Source organism: Myiozetetes cayanensis, unplaced genomic scaffold, assembly GCF_022539395.1.
Source record: "Myiozetetes cayanensis isolate MyiCay16 unplaced genomic scaffold, myiCay2020 scf4, whole genome shotgun sequence".
Classification (NCBI taxonomy): Eukaryota; Metazoa; Chordata; class Aves; order Passeriformes; family Tyrannidae; genus Myiozetetes; species Myiozetetes cayanensis.
In genome coordinates this window covers 12916262-12932436 of record NW_026087631.1, presented here as the reverse complement: position 1 = coordinate 12932436, position 16175 = coordinate 12916262, and the positions used below count along the sequence as shown (strand labels likewise).

The 16175-nt window shown below is 41.8% G+C and overlaps 1 protein-coding gene across 3 annotated transcripts in view; it reads right to left on the bottom strand.

Annotated features, from left to right (window-relative positions):
• Window positions 1-937: 937 nt before the first annotated feature.
• Window positions 938-16175, bottom strand: part of KIAA1958 (KIAA1958 ortholog) — a 59800-nt gene continuing 44562 nt past the window's right edge. For all 3 annotated transcript variants that reach the window (XM_050328909.1, XM_050328911.1, XM_050328910.1), the window contains exon 3: window positions 938-15596. In XM_050328909.1, the coding sequence (XP_050184866.1) occupies window positions 14551-15596 (1046 nt within the window). In that variant the 3' untranslated portion in view covers window positions 938-14550. The remainder of the gene's footprint in view (window positions 15597-16175) is intronic.

Here is a 16175-nt window from a genome sequence, read left to right as displayed (position 1 = left end):
TCAACAAGGGAATTTTTTTAGCAGAATTTGCCAGGTGATGGAAATGGAGTCCCAGAATACCTGATGAAAGTCATGTTCCTCTGTATCTCACCCATGCTGTTACTCAGCTCTTACTTATCCTGCACTATCCTGCACTTATGTTCTAACAACACACATTACTTTTCCCTAGATGTCAGTTCCCTGAGGGATTTAGCTTTTCACTTTTTCTCGTGTTCTTTTGGCAGAACCCAAGACACTCTGACCTTCTCCAATACAGTTATCATCTCATGAAGAGCAACTCTATGGAATTTCTTAAGGCATTTTTTCACTTGGGATACTTTATTTTCACAATATAGGGGCTTTGTTAGCTTTGGTTTTCTACTCCTTTCATTTTAAAACCTCTTGAGTGGCAAAAACTTAGACCAGACAAGCAACTGCCTTAAGAGATGCATATTTTTGGATGCACATTTAATTATTCTAGATGAACATTAAAACAAAACTATGTGGAGAGCAGACCTTACTGCCAAAATTCTGAGTGCAAAATAAGTAATTTCAAGCCAAACCATGCCTTGGAATTGATGTAACCATATGAGGTTTGGGTAAATTACTTCCAAAAGGTTCTCCAAAATGGCTCTCGGGATGTAGGCTTTCAGTTCTACTAAACTGACATTAAATAAGCAAGTTTACTTTTAAGTAAATGCCTTAGTAAGGAAGGACTTACTTTACATGTTTTCTGGAAACACAGCACCAGAAGTTGAAGAGGGTATGACATCAACTATTTCTTGGTGAGCCTATTTGCACTCAGCTAATCAAAATGCACCATAGGTCCATGGGAAGGTGCCAGCTATGCTGATACTCAGACTTGAAAAGCATGAGCCACAGCTTGTGCTTTTTTTAATATAACATGCTTTGAAATGCCAAGTAAATTATTTTCACTTGATTAAAGAAAGCAGTCAACTTTGCAGAAAACAATTTATTAAATACATGAGACTTGGTTGCTACACATAATTACAGACAAAATACTGTGAATAAAGCATGCAGTTATCACAGACATCAATGACTATTCTGATTAATTTTTAAATGGTCTTTAATTCTGTAAGTTAAGGCTGTACCAATACAAATCTTAAAAATGGAAAATAAGAAGTCACACTACAATAGTAGCAAACATTGTACAGACACTGAAACCAATCTCTAATGCAGCAGAACCAGACTTGTTAAAGATTATCATAAGGGAAAAAAAATGGAGGTGAAGTGCAATGAAGGTCAGAATATCTCTGGAATTTACAGATCAGTAACAGTGAATGTCATACTCAATTAGCACAAACATTCTTTTCGAAAGCCTAATTATCTGACAACTAAGCAAGGGAGGAAACTCATAAACACCATTAAAAAAAAAGAGAAAGGACCTCTTTATTTTAATTGAGGGCACTTCTGTACTCAAACACTAAAAGAACATTTTCAAGGAGACAACGTGGCAGACAACAGTACAACACATGTTCATTTATTCTATCCCCATTAAAGAACAGTGGAGTGTCTTGAAGAAGAAAAATACATTACAACAAAAAAACCAGTTCTCAACTAACACAAGTGACAGACAATTTTGTTGACCATATTGGTTTTCACCTGTGAAGGACCTTACCCTGTATGAAGTTTGCTTCATAAAAATACAGTGCAGATATGGCAGTATGATATTTATATGCATCAAAATTTATCCAGCTGATGAGTAGAAATATTACCAGCTCTGGAAACCTACTGGGCATCTGAGGCTCTAAGTAGGTTATGGAATCTTTCTTCATTTACAGCAGAAAATCCTTTCTGCTTGTTTTTCTCCTGTTGCTGTGCAAGTACATAAACAAGTAATTTGAGGACAACGGGGTTGAACAGGTAACTGAAAATGGACTAGTTAACAATATTACTCATGTTTTCAGAATATGATCCAGTAATGTCTCTCTTCCCCCAAGATATTCTACCTTTGCAGAGCTTAATGCATTAAAATGCATAAAAATATTACTTCTCCCTAATAGAGAAGTATATATAATCTGCTGTATATATAATCTCCCAAAGGCAGGAGCAAGAGATCTGTGTAAGAAGGTGCCCTGTGTACAGAAAACTGCATTTGGAGTGGAAGATAAGTAGCACTCCTCACACTAAAATCTCTGCTTTATATAGCTGATTACAACGGGAGCTTGCAAAGGGCTCTAAAAAAAGCTAAGTCCCCAAATTCCATTGGGGTTTGAATGGATAACTCTTTCCTGGATCCTTTCAGCAGCACAGGCTAAGCTATTTTACAAAAAAAAGCAAAAAGCTGATCCTGCAATATAAAGCACTTTAGACAAAAAATGCACATAAGAGTAATTACAAGACTGACAATATGGACATTATGTACATGGAAGGAATCACTGTGATTGGAAGGTGGTATCTAATGCAAAAAATCACTGGTATCACCCAGTTTGTGTCTCGAAACTGATGAACTGTGGTGAAAAGCAAAGACATGCAATTACAGACTCTGACATGCCACTGGATGGAGGCTAAACCCTAATGCCAGACCTGCGCCTGTAGCACAATAACTGCATTTCCAGTGTGCAAAGCAGGAATAAAGGATACTGACGGCTTTTCTCACTCAGATCTAAGCTGAAGATAATGCAGATAGACCTAGCTTCAGATGGAATAGAAGATGGCAAAAAAACAGCTGCTATGGTGCTGAAATCTGACTTTTTAAATAGACTCTTTTCATAGAAGTTAGGAAGATCAATTGGTAAGACAATTAGTGCAATTGGTGGGACCATGAAGACTCAGATCTAGCTATAAATAGAAGAATTGCAGGATATAAGAACGTGCCTTGAATATTTAATATTAGGGCCACATAGGCAGGAGTTCTGTGGAGTCAAAACTCTTCACTCATACTAGTAGCATGTGTTCATGTGTAAATAGCTATTGGTCAACCAAAACAGTGGAGAACCACATTGTAACTGGTTTCACCTGGATTCTGGTCTAGTAAAATGAGCTTGAAGAAGCTTCGAGTTTTCAAAGGACAATAAAAGGACCTAATATTTCTGAAAAGAGCCCAATTGCCCTCAATGGACAGGAACTGAGGTGCTGGAAAAGGCTTCTAATCCCTTGTGGAAGGTTTTAATCTGCAGCTGGGGTTTTCAAATTCATCAGTTTGTGGAGGACTGGCTTGCAACCTACTACACAGGATGATTTTCAATGTGTTCTGTATGCTTCAACATTGTTTTTTGCAAATGTCCTGGGTATCACAAAAATGAAAAAACTACACTGAGAATTTTGGCATACGTTTATTCAGGTTTTGTTGCTGTTGTTGGGGTGGTTTTTGTTTTGGTTTGTTTGTTTTTGTGTGTGTGTTTTTATTTTGGGTGTTTTTGTCTCTGTGTTTGTTTGGGTTTTTTTTAAATATTTGACATCAGCAGGGCTGTAATTTTTCCTGCTTGAAGACAGAGATGACTTTAGACCAATACTGCTGCGGATGAATTCAATGTACTCTTGTTTTCCCAATCACGCAGTTTTTCTGATAACCCGTTATTTTTTATTTGAAAAGTTTTTTAAAGACATGTAATGGGCTTTCATCTCTCAGTAGAGACAGCAAATTGATGGTCATTCTTTCCTTTTTTCCATACAAAACACTGTTTTAAAAACCAGCCTAGGTACAGTGAATCACGCTGGGAAACCAGGCTGGGAAATGCACTAGAGAACTGAATATCTGACATTTCCCTCCTGATTGTTTCTGTTGTATTTTCAGTAGGATACAATTTCAGTCTGTCAAAATCTTATCAAATCGAATGCATATGAGTGTGTATATTTGCTATACAGCCAGATTCTAAGCAGAGGGCAGAAGGAGAACTGAAAATGCAATGTCAGAATTTTGATAAACAGGGCTTTTCTACCATGTTATTAGAAAGAGAAAGACCAAAAATATTGGTCTTGAATTTCATCCAAGTCTCATTTGGCAGCAATGTGTGGCTTCAGCTGAGGCAGAACAGAGTGGAATCCACCACTTGACCAAGCTAACTCTTGTCAGCTCACAACTCCTGCAAGTACCAACAGAGGACTGCTGTCATTAAATGGTGCTTTAGCATGCTCTGCAATGACTTGAACAGGCTTGGCTATTCTCTGGATCCATCACCAACATTTGGGTGCTATGCATTCCCTCCAGCTCACAGACTGCTGCTGCAGGAGGTGCAGCAGAAGAAGATGGCTTCTTTTCAGCTCTATTAAAGGTGGTGTTTTTTTTTTTTTCTCCAAGTAAAAATCATTGAGAATATACTTGAAAGAAAGATGGAGAATTAAATATTATTTCTTCTTCTTTTTCCTTTTTTTTTTTTTTTTTTTTTTTTTTTTTTTAAACTTCAAGCTGGTAAGTGATCATCTGTGCAGAACAAGATATTAGAAGCTTGGCATCTCCCATCTACCACAACATATTGATTCCTTCTACAGAAGGCACTAAATACTGGCATAAAACAAGAAATGATCAGCAGAATGCGGAGTTTTAGCATGACACACAAAAATTCTGCAAACTGGCACAGTTTCATAGCACAGTTTTCACTTACTTAAAATGGTGGTGATTATAGCAGCAATGGTTAGGACTTTTACAAGTACCACATAAATACACAAATGTCAGAACATCAAGAAAACATGCAGAATTTCAACAGCAACATCACTGAATCACACAATGCATAGAATTGTTATTATTATTATTGTTATTATTATTATTATTATTAGGCAAGACAGTGAAATTTTTTTAATAAAACAGAAGATTTAACAAAAATCTACTTTCTTACAAACTATTAATAAAAAAAACAAGTTGCAAAGTCAGTGAGTGAGCATTAGCCTTAGAGGTTTAACTCTAAGAATGGATTGGTCACTATGGAAAATTCACATTGTTAGGTGGAAATTTGGTTATGTTTAAGCAAAATATATTTTTCAACTGCTATCTTGAAAGAAATAGTGCTAATCTTGTCAATTTACAAAATGACAGGAAATACATTCATGTTAAAAGATTAGAAAGATTAAACATTGCATGCATGGAAAGAAAAAAGCCTTGCTTTAGCTATTTCTCCTAGCACTGCTCACCATGAGACCAAGGGCTGTCATAGCAAAAACGCTTTTCAAAGGCAGAGTTAAAGCCTGAAGATAATTTAAAAAAATGGAAATTATTTTCTAATTCCAGTGTAAAAAAAAGTAGGATATTAAAGGATAAGGATTATGCCTGCCTTCTTTAATAAAAAAGACAAGAACTTCCATTGTGTTTACCAGGCTTTCCCACTGCCTTTGCACTACCTTTGTTGCACTTGGATATTCTGCCACTTCTTTTTCTTCCAGTCTGGAATATTTGGTCTACCCTGACAGGTCTCAAGATGACCCTGAGATAGATGGGTCACATGGACAAAAGCAAGCACTGACAACACAGCAGTGGCCAAGGGATGTCCTTTCCTGCCTTCCTCAGACCCTCGTGTTTCAGTGGGGCTAGTCCTGTGCTTGGGGGGACATTCAGCAACAGCCTGAGCTGGGTGGGAGCAGAGGACACAGGATGCATTTCCCACAGAGCTCCGCAAAACTGGCACCAAATTCTCTCCAGCAGCAGCACCACCCAGCTTGCAGGTGCTGCCATAAATAGGTGCAAAATCAGGTTCTAACCACTTCGTCCCCTGACAGACTTCAGACTCCTTTAAGATATTTTTGTCTGCACATTCTGAATGCTCTGGATACTTCTGCACCTGCATTTCCTGTCCATGCACACAGCCCTGTGCAAGGAACCCCATCTTTCAAGTCTCTCACAGAGAAAGCTCCTGAAGAAGGCAAAGCTTGCAAGACCTGAACCATAAGCATCAGGCAGAAAACAAGGCAATTTACACTGCAGTCATTGTTCAGTGTACCTTCAGTCTCAGAGTCACTAGGATATTTGTCACTCTACCAAAATCAGTTCAAAACCGTTTACTATTACCTTGCCTTCTATATCCACCTGATACTGAGCCAGTGTCTCCTGCACTGGCTTGTTTTCAGGCTGGAAATTTACATATAGTAAGTGTATTAAATGTGTGATAGTAGAAGAGAATGAGGAATCCTAGCAGGAGCAATGTGGGGCAGACCAGGGACTACTTAGGGCTATATATGATGCAGGCTAGCTGAGGACATGCTCTAATGGTAAGGAAGGCTGTCTCAAGAAGATTACAGCCTTCAGAGAGCAGGTCAAATTCTAGGCATGAGGAATGTCAGAAATTTGTCTTTGTTCATAAAAAAAAAAGGCAGCTGAAATGGCAAAGATAGTATCTGTAAAATTAATTTTAAAAAGTTAGTTTTCTAGTGTGGGAATAATACAATATTTTTGTCCTGAACATTTTGCATTTTCTTGACGTTTTTACCTTCAGTCTGTTTTGTTATTTTCTTGACACTTATGGACTGTATAAAACAGTACTAATGAAAAAGAAACTTGTACATGGATTCCCAAAGCATTGTTTAGAAGAGCTAAATACCTCTTCTTATTCCCACTGAAACTTTTTCCCACTGAATTTCAAAGATAGCACCTACCTCACCAGTATCTTAAATGCTGTGAAAGAAATCTCTATTAATTACAAAAGATCAAATTGAAATCTGAAAAGGTACTGTTTTTCTTCAGATCCTAGTAACTGCTGTGTAGGGAATGCTGACCACAAAAAATAAAAGATTAGCCAAAAGCACCCTAATCCCTTTGAAACAGTAAGTCCATCTCAAACACAGAGACAACTAATTTAGTGGCATTTCTATAATAAAATAAAAATAATTTTGTCTGCATTACCAACTAAAATTAACCAATTCAGTGAGAAAACAGAGGGAATATATTAATTGCTTGAGACAGAGATCCATCAGTTCATGTAATGAGAAAATTTTATACCAAACCGATCTTCTCCCCCCATCAGAGTAGGTATTAAAGCTTTAGACGTCACCACTGCTTCAAATATGTTCCAGTGAGTGGATAGTGTCAAACTTTTCAGTAAGCTCAGAGGTGTCTCTAGGTTATGGGGCTTTATAGAATTTGTAAATGCCTCTCTGCTGCTTTCATGAAGAGTCAAGGTGCTGCAGAACAAGGTCAGCAGAGCTTCATGGGATGTCAGCCAGAGAGCAGTGGGAAGGAACTGGCACAACCTGTTTTCCATGCATGAAGCTGGAAGCAGTGCAACCATGCAACTCATTGGGGGCTCAGGGAACCCCAACGTGTCCTCAGAAGGTCCACTCCCTTGCTGGCTGAAGTTAGGCTTCTGTGAAGGAGGTGGAGCACCGATTCCTGGGTGGTCCGTAGACTTCCAAAACCACTGAGGACACACAGTGCATCTTCACTTGTTTGTAATACGCTGTCCATGGGAAGACATCATCATTTAGTTGTGCTTAGAGCCTTCCCCCTTCTTGGTTTGCAGATGCCCAGCTGATAGGAGTGTCCTTGGCAAGCTGCCCCCGAGCTCTACGTTTGGAGAATGGTGCAGTGACGTTCATACTGGCTCTGCACAGAGAAAACAGATGTGCTGGGAGACACCAGCTGATGATGCAGTACTGTCCCCAGCCACGAAGGCATGACTCAACACATGGCAATCATCACCAGAAAGTACAGTTCAACTTTCGTGGCGAGGAATATAGCCATGCTTTATGTCGGATGACATCCTCTCCCCACAGCTCCTCAGCACTGAGTGCAGGTTCAGCACACACAGGAAAGGATAGAAAGAAAAGAAAATACATCCTGCCCCTTAAGAACAAGGACAGCAAAGAAGCCATCTCTTCATGCTGACATTTAGCATAGAACACTCGTTAACAAGTGCAGACCCACCTCCTGCCACGTTTCATAGTGAACAGCTGAGTCCTTTTCTTCCCTAACCCAGAGGCATGAATTGGCTCATTTCAGGAAAATCAAATGATATTCCTGTGTCCTGTAGGTTCTCTTCTTTAACACACATTCCCACTGCCTCTGAAAGTTCAGGGTGTTGGACAGGTCCCAATGCCCTGTTGTCTGCACCGTGTGAGATGAATTTCTCTCCCTGACAGAGTAAGACCAGAAGTTGCATACTGTCAAGGATTCAGTTGTCTCAGTCCTATTTTAATGATGTCAGTGGACAGCCAAACAGCACACCGATGTGGACCAGGTCCTCTACACAGGAGTAAATTTAATCTCATGTCATGACTTGAAAGCTCTCTCACAAAAAGCAGAATAGGGAAGGAGAGTGCAAGACATGCAAGCCTCCAGAGTGCCCATATGCAGTATTCCACAAACCCCACATAAGGTGGGCTACCCTGAGCACGTTATCCCCAAAGCACAAGGTCACTTGATAGGCAGGGAGGGAGCTCTCAGCTGAGAGCTGCCTTGCACAAAGCTGCCCCACGGTGCAGACACCAGGAAAGGGATCAGGGATGGTGGGATTAGCAGGGATGTTGAGGATGGGGAACACCAGTCAGTCAATTGTAGTCACTTGCAGATTGTGAGAAGGAATGATCAGCCCATGCACCACATGTGCTAGTCAGGTCAGTCAGTGCACTCATGGGATGTACTCAGACATCGTGACGAGAAAGAGTAAATATGAGCTGCACCAGGAGGAAGCCTAGTGCAACCAGAATCTCAGTTTCCCTTAAGGCTGTTTCAGTCCTCAGGGCAGCCTTGGCTCTAGAGTGACACAACACCTGCTCTTTCTGATCCCCATCTTACCACCCCACATCGCTTGCACAAACAACAGAACAAGATCCAGTCACAAACATCTGAGACACAGACACACAACACTCCTTGCATCTTATTCTCTACACAGCTTTCTAAGAGGGCAGCAATGCTGTAGGCTGAATAACAGTGCACAGTGGCTTCAAAAAACAAAATAGCTTGGAAGTGTTAATTTTTATGAAGGAGAATATGCAACACGGACACTGATTTCATTGTCAGATTGTCCTCTATGCCAGTAGCCCTGATGCCGCTATCACGGAATTATTGCACTGTGCAAATGAACAACGTATGTGCTGTTATTTTACATATGCCTTGGAATTTAGTTTACATTGTAGTTCATGACAGTATTTCATTCTCCTGCACTTAAAATTACATTTTGTTGCATAAATACATTTTTAAAAATAAAACAGGCAGTTTGCAACACCCAGATATCAAAGATTTCAGTTCCAACTAGCTGCATGAAGACATGTGCAAACCCACAATATGATAAATACATGTATGAGTGACTAATAAGACAGAGCTTAAGCCACTCAAAGTGCCCACAGCTCTTCCCACCTACATGTGCAATCACATGAACAGATCCAAATGCATGTATTGTGCACAGCTGCATCCAGATCAATCCGGTGACATCGATATATGATCCCCATGTTTGACTCTTGTTTTGGCATCCTGAGAAGGCCACGTGGGAAAACCAGCACTAACATTGCTGCAGACTCCTTTGCACTGTGTGCAGGTCTGTGCTTTGGCACTTCGCCTCAAGTTTCTTAAGTTCAAGGCCAAATTTTGCTCTTGGTAGCACTGAGCAAATCTCCCAAAAGCTTGTAGATAGTTCTGAAGGCATCAAATACATCTGTAAATAATTTGGAAGAATCTCAATCTGCATTATCCTTTTGATGGGTTTCCAATAGGATGCAGTAGCTGAGCCAGGCCGATGACTCTATGATGCTGGTAGGTGAACACCATCCTCTGTCTCCCCAACTGCCTCTGCACCTGTTTTTGACTAGATCCAACTCAGTATGCTGGCAGAAAATTATATGACTTCCCCCTTTTTTTTGCTGTGTTTTCTGCTGAGCTATTGAATTGAAATCATTCACTGAAGAGGTCTAACACCAGATCAGAGAAAGGTGAGCGGCAGGAAAAAAAAGGAAGGGAAAAAGAAAGGAGAAAAGCAAGCCCCGTTTTGGAGACAGCTACCCCTGGCTCCAGAAAATCACAGTCTTACAGCTGGGCAAAAGCTCAGCTTTTACTTCAGAGTATGATGAAGCCAGAAGTGCAGCCAGCCAGCCACCAGCAGTGCCTCACTGCCGCCCCTGCACCCAACCACCATCTACAGCCTGTGCTGGACAGGGGCAGGACAGTGCTTTGCCAGCTGCCCTTGATTTCATGGTCAAAGGTACTCAGCATCAAGAGCCATGATAGGAGACTCCAGTCCTTCATTTAGGCAGAGGGGAATGCTGGTAAGAGTTGGCAGCAACAGCCCCTGGACACATTGCTCTGTCTTAGCACCATGGAAGCTGCACACCATTGTCATGAGCTTGCAATTTTTTGATGGAACAGGTGTGACACCCTCAGTTGAAGCACTGGGAGATAACTACAAGCAACTTTGTCCCCCTGTCAGCTAAGCTGCAGCACCTAGGACATCTATTCTTCTACAAGTATGAGAATAAACCATGAGAGTGGTTTAAATCTGAAGTCTCCCTCCCAGTGAGTTAACAACCTTTCAGGGCTTTAATACAAATAGTAATTAAATAAGCTGTGGTCACTTAATTCTTTGTAACTGTCCACAAATGAAGACTGAATATATGTTGCATTACATGCCCTTCAAAGCTAATAAATTTATTTTTTGACCATAATACTACTTGGATATCATATTCTGGCCATATATGTTTAACTTCTTCAACAAGTAGTCTGTGTGGGCTGCCCCATCAGAATCCGCCAGACAATCTGCCATCAGCACTAACTGGACGTTGGAATCACTAGAGATACCACAAAGCAGAAAAAAATGCTCCTGTAATCACAGAATCACAGAATGGGTCAGGTTGGAAGGGACCACAGTGGGTCACCTGGTCCAACCTCGCTGCTCAAGCAGGGCCATCCTAGAGCACATAGCACAGACTTGTGCACAGATGGTTCTTGGGCATGTCCAGTGAGGGAGAGCTCATAGCCTCTCTGGGCAATCTGTCCCAGTGTATGGTCAGAGAGATACTCCAGTCCCTTAATCATCTTTGTTGCCCTCCATTGGACCTGCTCCAGGAGTACTGAGGAGCCCAGAACTGGACACATCACTCCAGGTTTGGCCTCACCAGGGATGGCTGAGCAGGGGAGCTGGATCATCTCCCTTGACCTGCTGGCAATGCTCTTCCTGTTGCTCCCCAAGATACCACTGGCCTGCTTGGCCACAAGAACACACCGCTGGCTCATGGACACCTTGATGTCCACCAGGACTCCCAGGTCCTTCTCCACCTGCTTTCCAGCAGGCTGGCCCTCAGCCTGTGCTGATGCGTGGGGTTATTCTTCCCCAGGTGAGGACTCTGCATTTGCCTTTGTCGAAGTTCAGGCAGTTCATCTCTGCCCAGCTCTCCAGCAAGGGCTGCACAGTCAGGTCTCTCAGCACTCCTGGATGTATTCCATCAGAGCCCATGGACTCTGGACATCAAGTCTGCCTAGGTGTTCTCTGACCCAATCCTCCTTGACTTCCAACATTTCTTTACTCTGGTGTCCCGGGTCAGAGATTCCTGAGGGTTGGTCTTGTCAGTGAAGACTGACACAAAGGTGGCATTCAGTAACTTGTGTCCTCTGTTACCAGGGTAACCCCTCTATTTATTAATGGGCCTGCATTATCTTAGTATTCCTTTTGGTTTCTATTTATTTGAAGAAGCCCTTCTTGTTGTCCTCGAAATCCTTGGCCAGATTTAATTCCAGTTGGGCCTTGGCCTTCCCTGTGATAATACCAAGACTATCACAATAAGTACAGATACTCCACAGCTCATCCCCCAACCAGACAAGCAAAGGTTGCTGATGTACCCTCCTAAGTCAAGGGTTTGCCTCACCCAGTGCATGTGCTGGACATCAGCACAAACCATCCTAATACTCTGGTAATCAACAACTTTGGCAGCATGTGGAGTTACGATGTCAAAGACCTTCCTGTTCAAAACTCAACAGTGCCAGTCTTCTTTCTTCCGAGGTCTGTGTTGGGGCTGAATTTCAACACTCATGTGAAGCAGCACTTCAAAGATCTGCTTGTAGCACAGCCCATGAACAGCCTGTGATCTGCTCCTTGGGGTGAAGTGGGCCTGTTGGGTGGGGAGGAGAGGTGGGAAGTGGAGATCTGCTGTTCCATCAAGGCCAGCTGATGCACATCCCCATATTGCAGAACGGGAAAGGAAATGTAGGGAAGTAGGTCAGATCCTGCAATAGCTGCCACTGGATGTGTTGAGATGAGTGCCAGTGGGGGAGAAACAGAGACCAGACTTTCCTAGAGGTAGGCTCCACGGTTGAGCTCTCACCTGGCATCCCTAGAGAGCTCCTTGGCATAGCATTTCCTGCACTCTAGCACATACTAAGAGCAGCTGCATGAGTCTTCAGTGGAAAACTGCACAGAAATTCCACAGAGAGCAGCACTGGCCTTGCAAAACTATTTTTATCTGTATCACATTAAAAGCACTGCTGTGGAAAGGCAAGGCAGTGCAAACAGCAATTGGATGTCTCACCTCATCTGGAAACTGGACAGCTGTCCCTCACCTTAAGTCTTTTTGTGCTTCTGTTTCCTTCACATATAAGTCAGAGTTGCCATGGCACTGAAAGTCATGGACACAGCTTGCAGTCACTTCAGTAGTGTCATGATTTGGTCTCAAGCTCCAAAACAAAGTTACAAAACGATGGCTCTGCACTATGACTGCTTGTGCCCACCAGTCCACTGTCTTCCCTACAGTCCTGAGAGACAGCAAACAGTAAATGGGGAGCTGTAGAGCTGGTGTTACATTGCCATGGCGTGCCAAGGCTCTAGGACAGCTGGCATATAGGAAGCCCAGACTTTGTACCAGCCTTGTTACGTGTGGAGAACAAAGAGATAAAAGCCAGGTTGTGTCCCCTGCACAAAGCTTCCTGGGAGGACAGATACTTATCATACTAGAAATCTCTGCACTTAGGACTTTCCAGTGGCACATCTGCTACCTATTTCATCCCCAGATCAGACCTTCAGTAAGGCTTAAATGAGGTGCAGACATTCTGCCACCTCCCTCACACACAGAAACATTTCATCCTAGCAACACAGAAAACAGGTTTTAGGTGCCAGGTGGGTTATTTCTATTTGCTACTTTTGTTTCACCTTTTCTTTGGAATTAGTGATGATTAAAGTCATTGCACAGCTGCAGACCTAAAGAATATGAAGGATATGCAGGAACGTGAAGAAATAAGGACAAACAAACATAAAGAAACACAACAATTAAGAATCTCAAAACAAGAAAGCCCCTCAGTAACAGTTTGATCCAACACACAGGGGAAGTCAGCTGAGGCTGACTCTTTCATTGACTTCAGCAGACAGATCACCCCAGCAGACTTGTCTAAAGCCTCATCATATCCCTAGCACATCCTTGTGCAACTTAACCTAAGCTTAATTACTTGAAAAGTACCATTCATAATTTTAAAGGTTAAGAATTATAATTGTTCACTGAAATAGTAAATTCGTTAGTGTTTTCCCCATACTTGGAGAAGAACAATCATATTACTAAGTCAGAATTTGGAACAGCAGCACTCATTATTTCAAGGCTTAAAGGACCAAATTCTGCCTTCAGATTCACATGCACATTTTACACTGTCTGCACTGGAAATAGGTGATGCGTAGCCAATTTAAATTTGTATTCTAGCACTTAAAACAATCCAACTTTTTAATTTTCTATAGAATTTTTAAATTCTGTATTGTCCTACTCTCTCTTGTTTGGTGGATTTCAAAGGATGGCTTAAGACATATTTGATGCAATTTTTCTGTACAGTTTGGGATAAGATTGCAGATTTTTCCGCACTGTTACATTTCCCAGAATACTGAAAGAGTGCTCTAAGTCAGCAGATTTTAAATTATGTACACACAGTGACAAAGTATTACCAACCTATGCCTAGAGAGATAAAATTATGTGTATGACAGTGGTTTTGCCACTATACTTTTGCATATTGTTGAGAACAATATTTTTTAGTCTAAAAACCAGAAACATTTCTGATCCCAAAAAAATCAACAAAAACAAAAGTTAAAAATAGCTTTTAGCTGATTTCAGGAATTTTTTTTAGCACAAATGAGCCTCAGGAAACATAATAAAAAACAGACAAAAAGTGCTGTAAATGGTTTTGTGAACTTACATTGATGTATTTCTTATTTATTGGCCTTGCTGATCACGAATAAGCCAGCAGGTAAAAAGCAGCAGCCACTGTAAAGTTTGTCTCCTCCACTGTGGGAGGCCATGTTAAAATACCAAGTTGAAAAAAAACGCTTTGAAACAGAATTGCTACGTAAGCCTCTCTGGGGATTTACACTCACTAACGTGTGTATGTTAAAAATGGTATTTTCAGATGGTATTTTCAGTCTATCTTGTGTTGCCTGAGAACCATTTTTATCCTTTTAAAATCTGCATTTATATTAGAACCCATAAGTACCTTTCATTTTTGTATTAACACTATAAATACTATGTTAGTAATACTAAACTATTTCTGTTGACCTATTTGCAAAAAGAAAAATATATTATATATTTATATATTCTTATAAAGTGAATTAACGCTGGAGGGAGGGCTATGGGGGGCAATAGTGTACAATCACAGTTGATGCGTATTATTGAGCACAAATTCAACGTTTGAAACAAAAAAGGAAAAGAAAAAAGAGTTCAGGTCATATCCCTCTTTCAGGCTGTGTCAGATGAGGAGTCATAGGACGCTGACACTATGAAGTTGCCGGTATTGGAGTGGCTTGCCATGGACTGGGCAGCCTGCTGGCTCAAGTTATTGCAGATCAGCACCAGCTGGTTGCTCTGTGCTTCTGAGAGGGTGCTACAGCTCTGGTAGACGCTGAAGTTGGTCTTCCGGCCGGGGATGTTGCCCTTCTCACACATCGTCTTTACCATCTTGGCCAGCTTGTTTTTCCCCAGGGCTTGGCAGTTGTACCAGTGAAGCGCAGCCAAGTTGACGACGGGTTTGATGGACAGGTAGAAAGGCGCATCCTCGTAGCGCATGGCCGGAGGGCGCCTCTGGGCGTACTCCTTGTAGTCCTGCACGGGGCAGGTCTGGGGGGAGTGCTGCGTGGCATACACCCGGGAGTCCGTCCCGCCCCTCTTGCTCTTGGCACTGACGTCTCCGTTGTCTGGCCCCATCCACTCCAGGTACTCCAAACCAGTCTCTGTCACCCGCAGCCGGATGTCTCCCCACTTGAGGGTAGACCCGTGGAAACCCGTGCAGTGTCCGAACGCCTTGGTGTTGTTTAGCCACACCAGGTTCAGCAGCCCCTCAGGATTGTACCGGCTCAATAAGCCTCTTTTGCGCAGGATAAGCTCATCAGCAAAGGTAAGCTTCATGGATTTGTGTGGCTTGTTTCCTTTTCCTTTACACCTCAACTCTATCTGCTTTTGCTTTAGAGCTTCCTGGGACCTCTTAAACTCTTTGTCCCTTGTGATACTGTATCCATACCTGTGCTCTTTCAGATACCGCTCCAGTCCACACTGATAGTTGGCCAGACTGTTTGGCTCATATTCAGACCCATCCTTTTGCCTGGCATCCACAAAGAAGGAAGCAAGGTAGGCATCAAGCTCTTTGCAGGGAATGACATAGATCTCACGGGTCTCAGAGGGGTACTTGGAGATGAGGAACTCTCGGAAATTGCGCAGAGCCGTCTGCGTGCTGCGAATGGTCTTCTCATTCTGCTCTCTGCTGAGTTCCGCTGCTCTCTCATCCTGGTCTGGAAGAAGAAGAATGGGACAGACAAAAGAAAGCAGAAGCAGTGAGTCTGTGTGATGTGCTTTTCCCCAAAATAAATCTCCTTAAAAAAAGAAAAAAAAAATTAAAATCAATTTCACAAAGAGCACTGGGAAACATCTTTACATACGTGTCACGTGTCTGAAATGTCAACTTGAGGTTTACAAATTATGTACTAGGGTATGATATAAAACTAAAGTGAGATCCTCATGACACTGGGGCACAGTTTTGTGCATGGAGATTTGTGGAAAACATTGGGATTACAGGTACTCTGCTTTTTAGAACAAGTGTAAGGTAGAAGACTTTTCTGTGGATCCCAATGCTGTGTGCACGGCTCAGTAATAAACGTATTCTGAATTGTTTCACTTGTGAAACCAGAAGTTGTACTGGTTTCATTTTGTTTTCTAAAAAAAATTACTAAAGCACTGTATTTATGACAGCAATTTTTATCTTTAATCAGGCACATTTTTAAAGGGCTAAATAAATAAAGTCAGAAATGTACAGTACAAAATAACGCAGCACATCCTAAGAAAGGAGTTGACAGATTAAATTACTACACAGC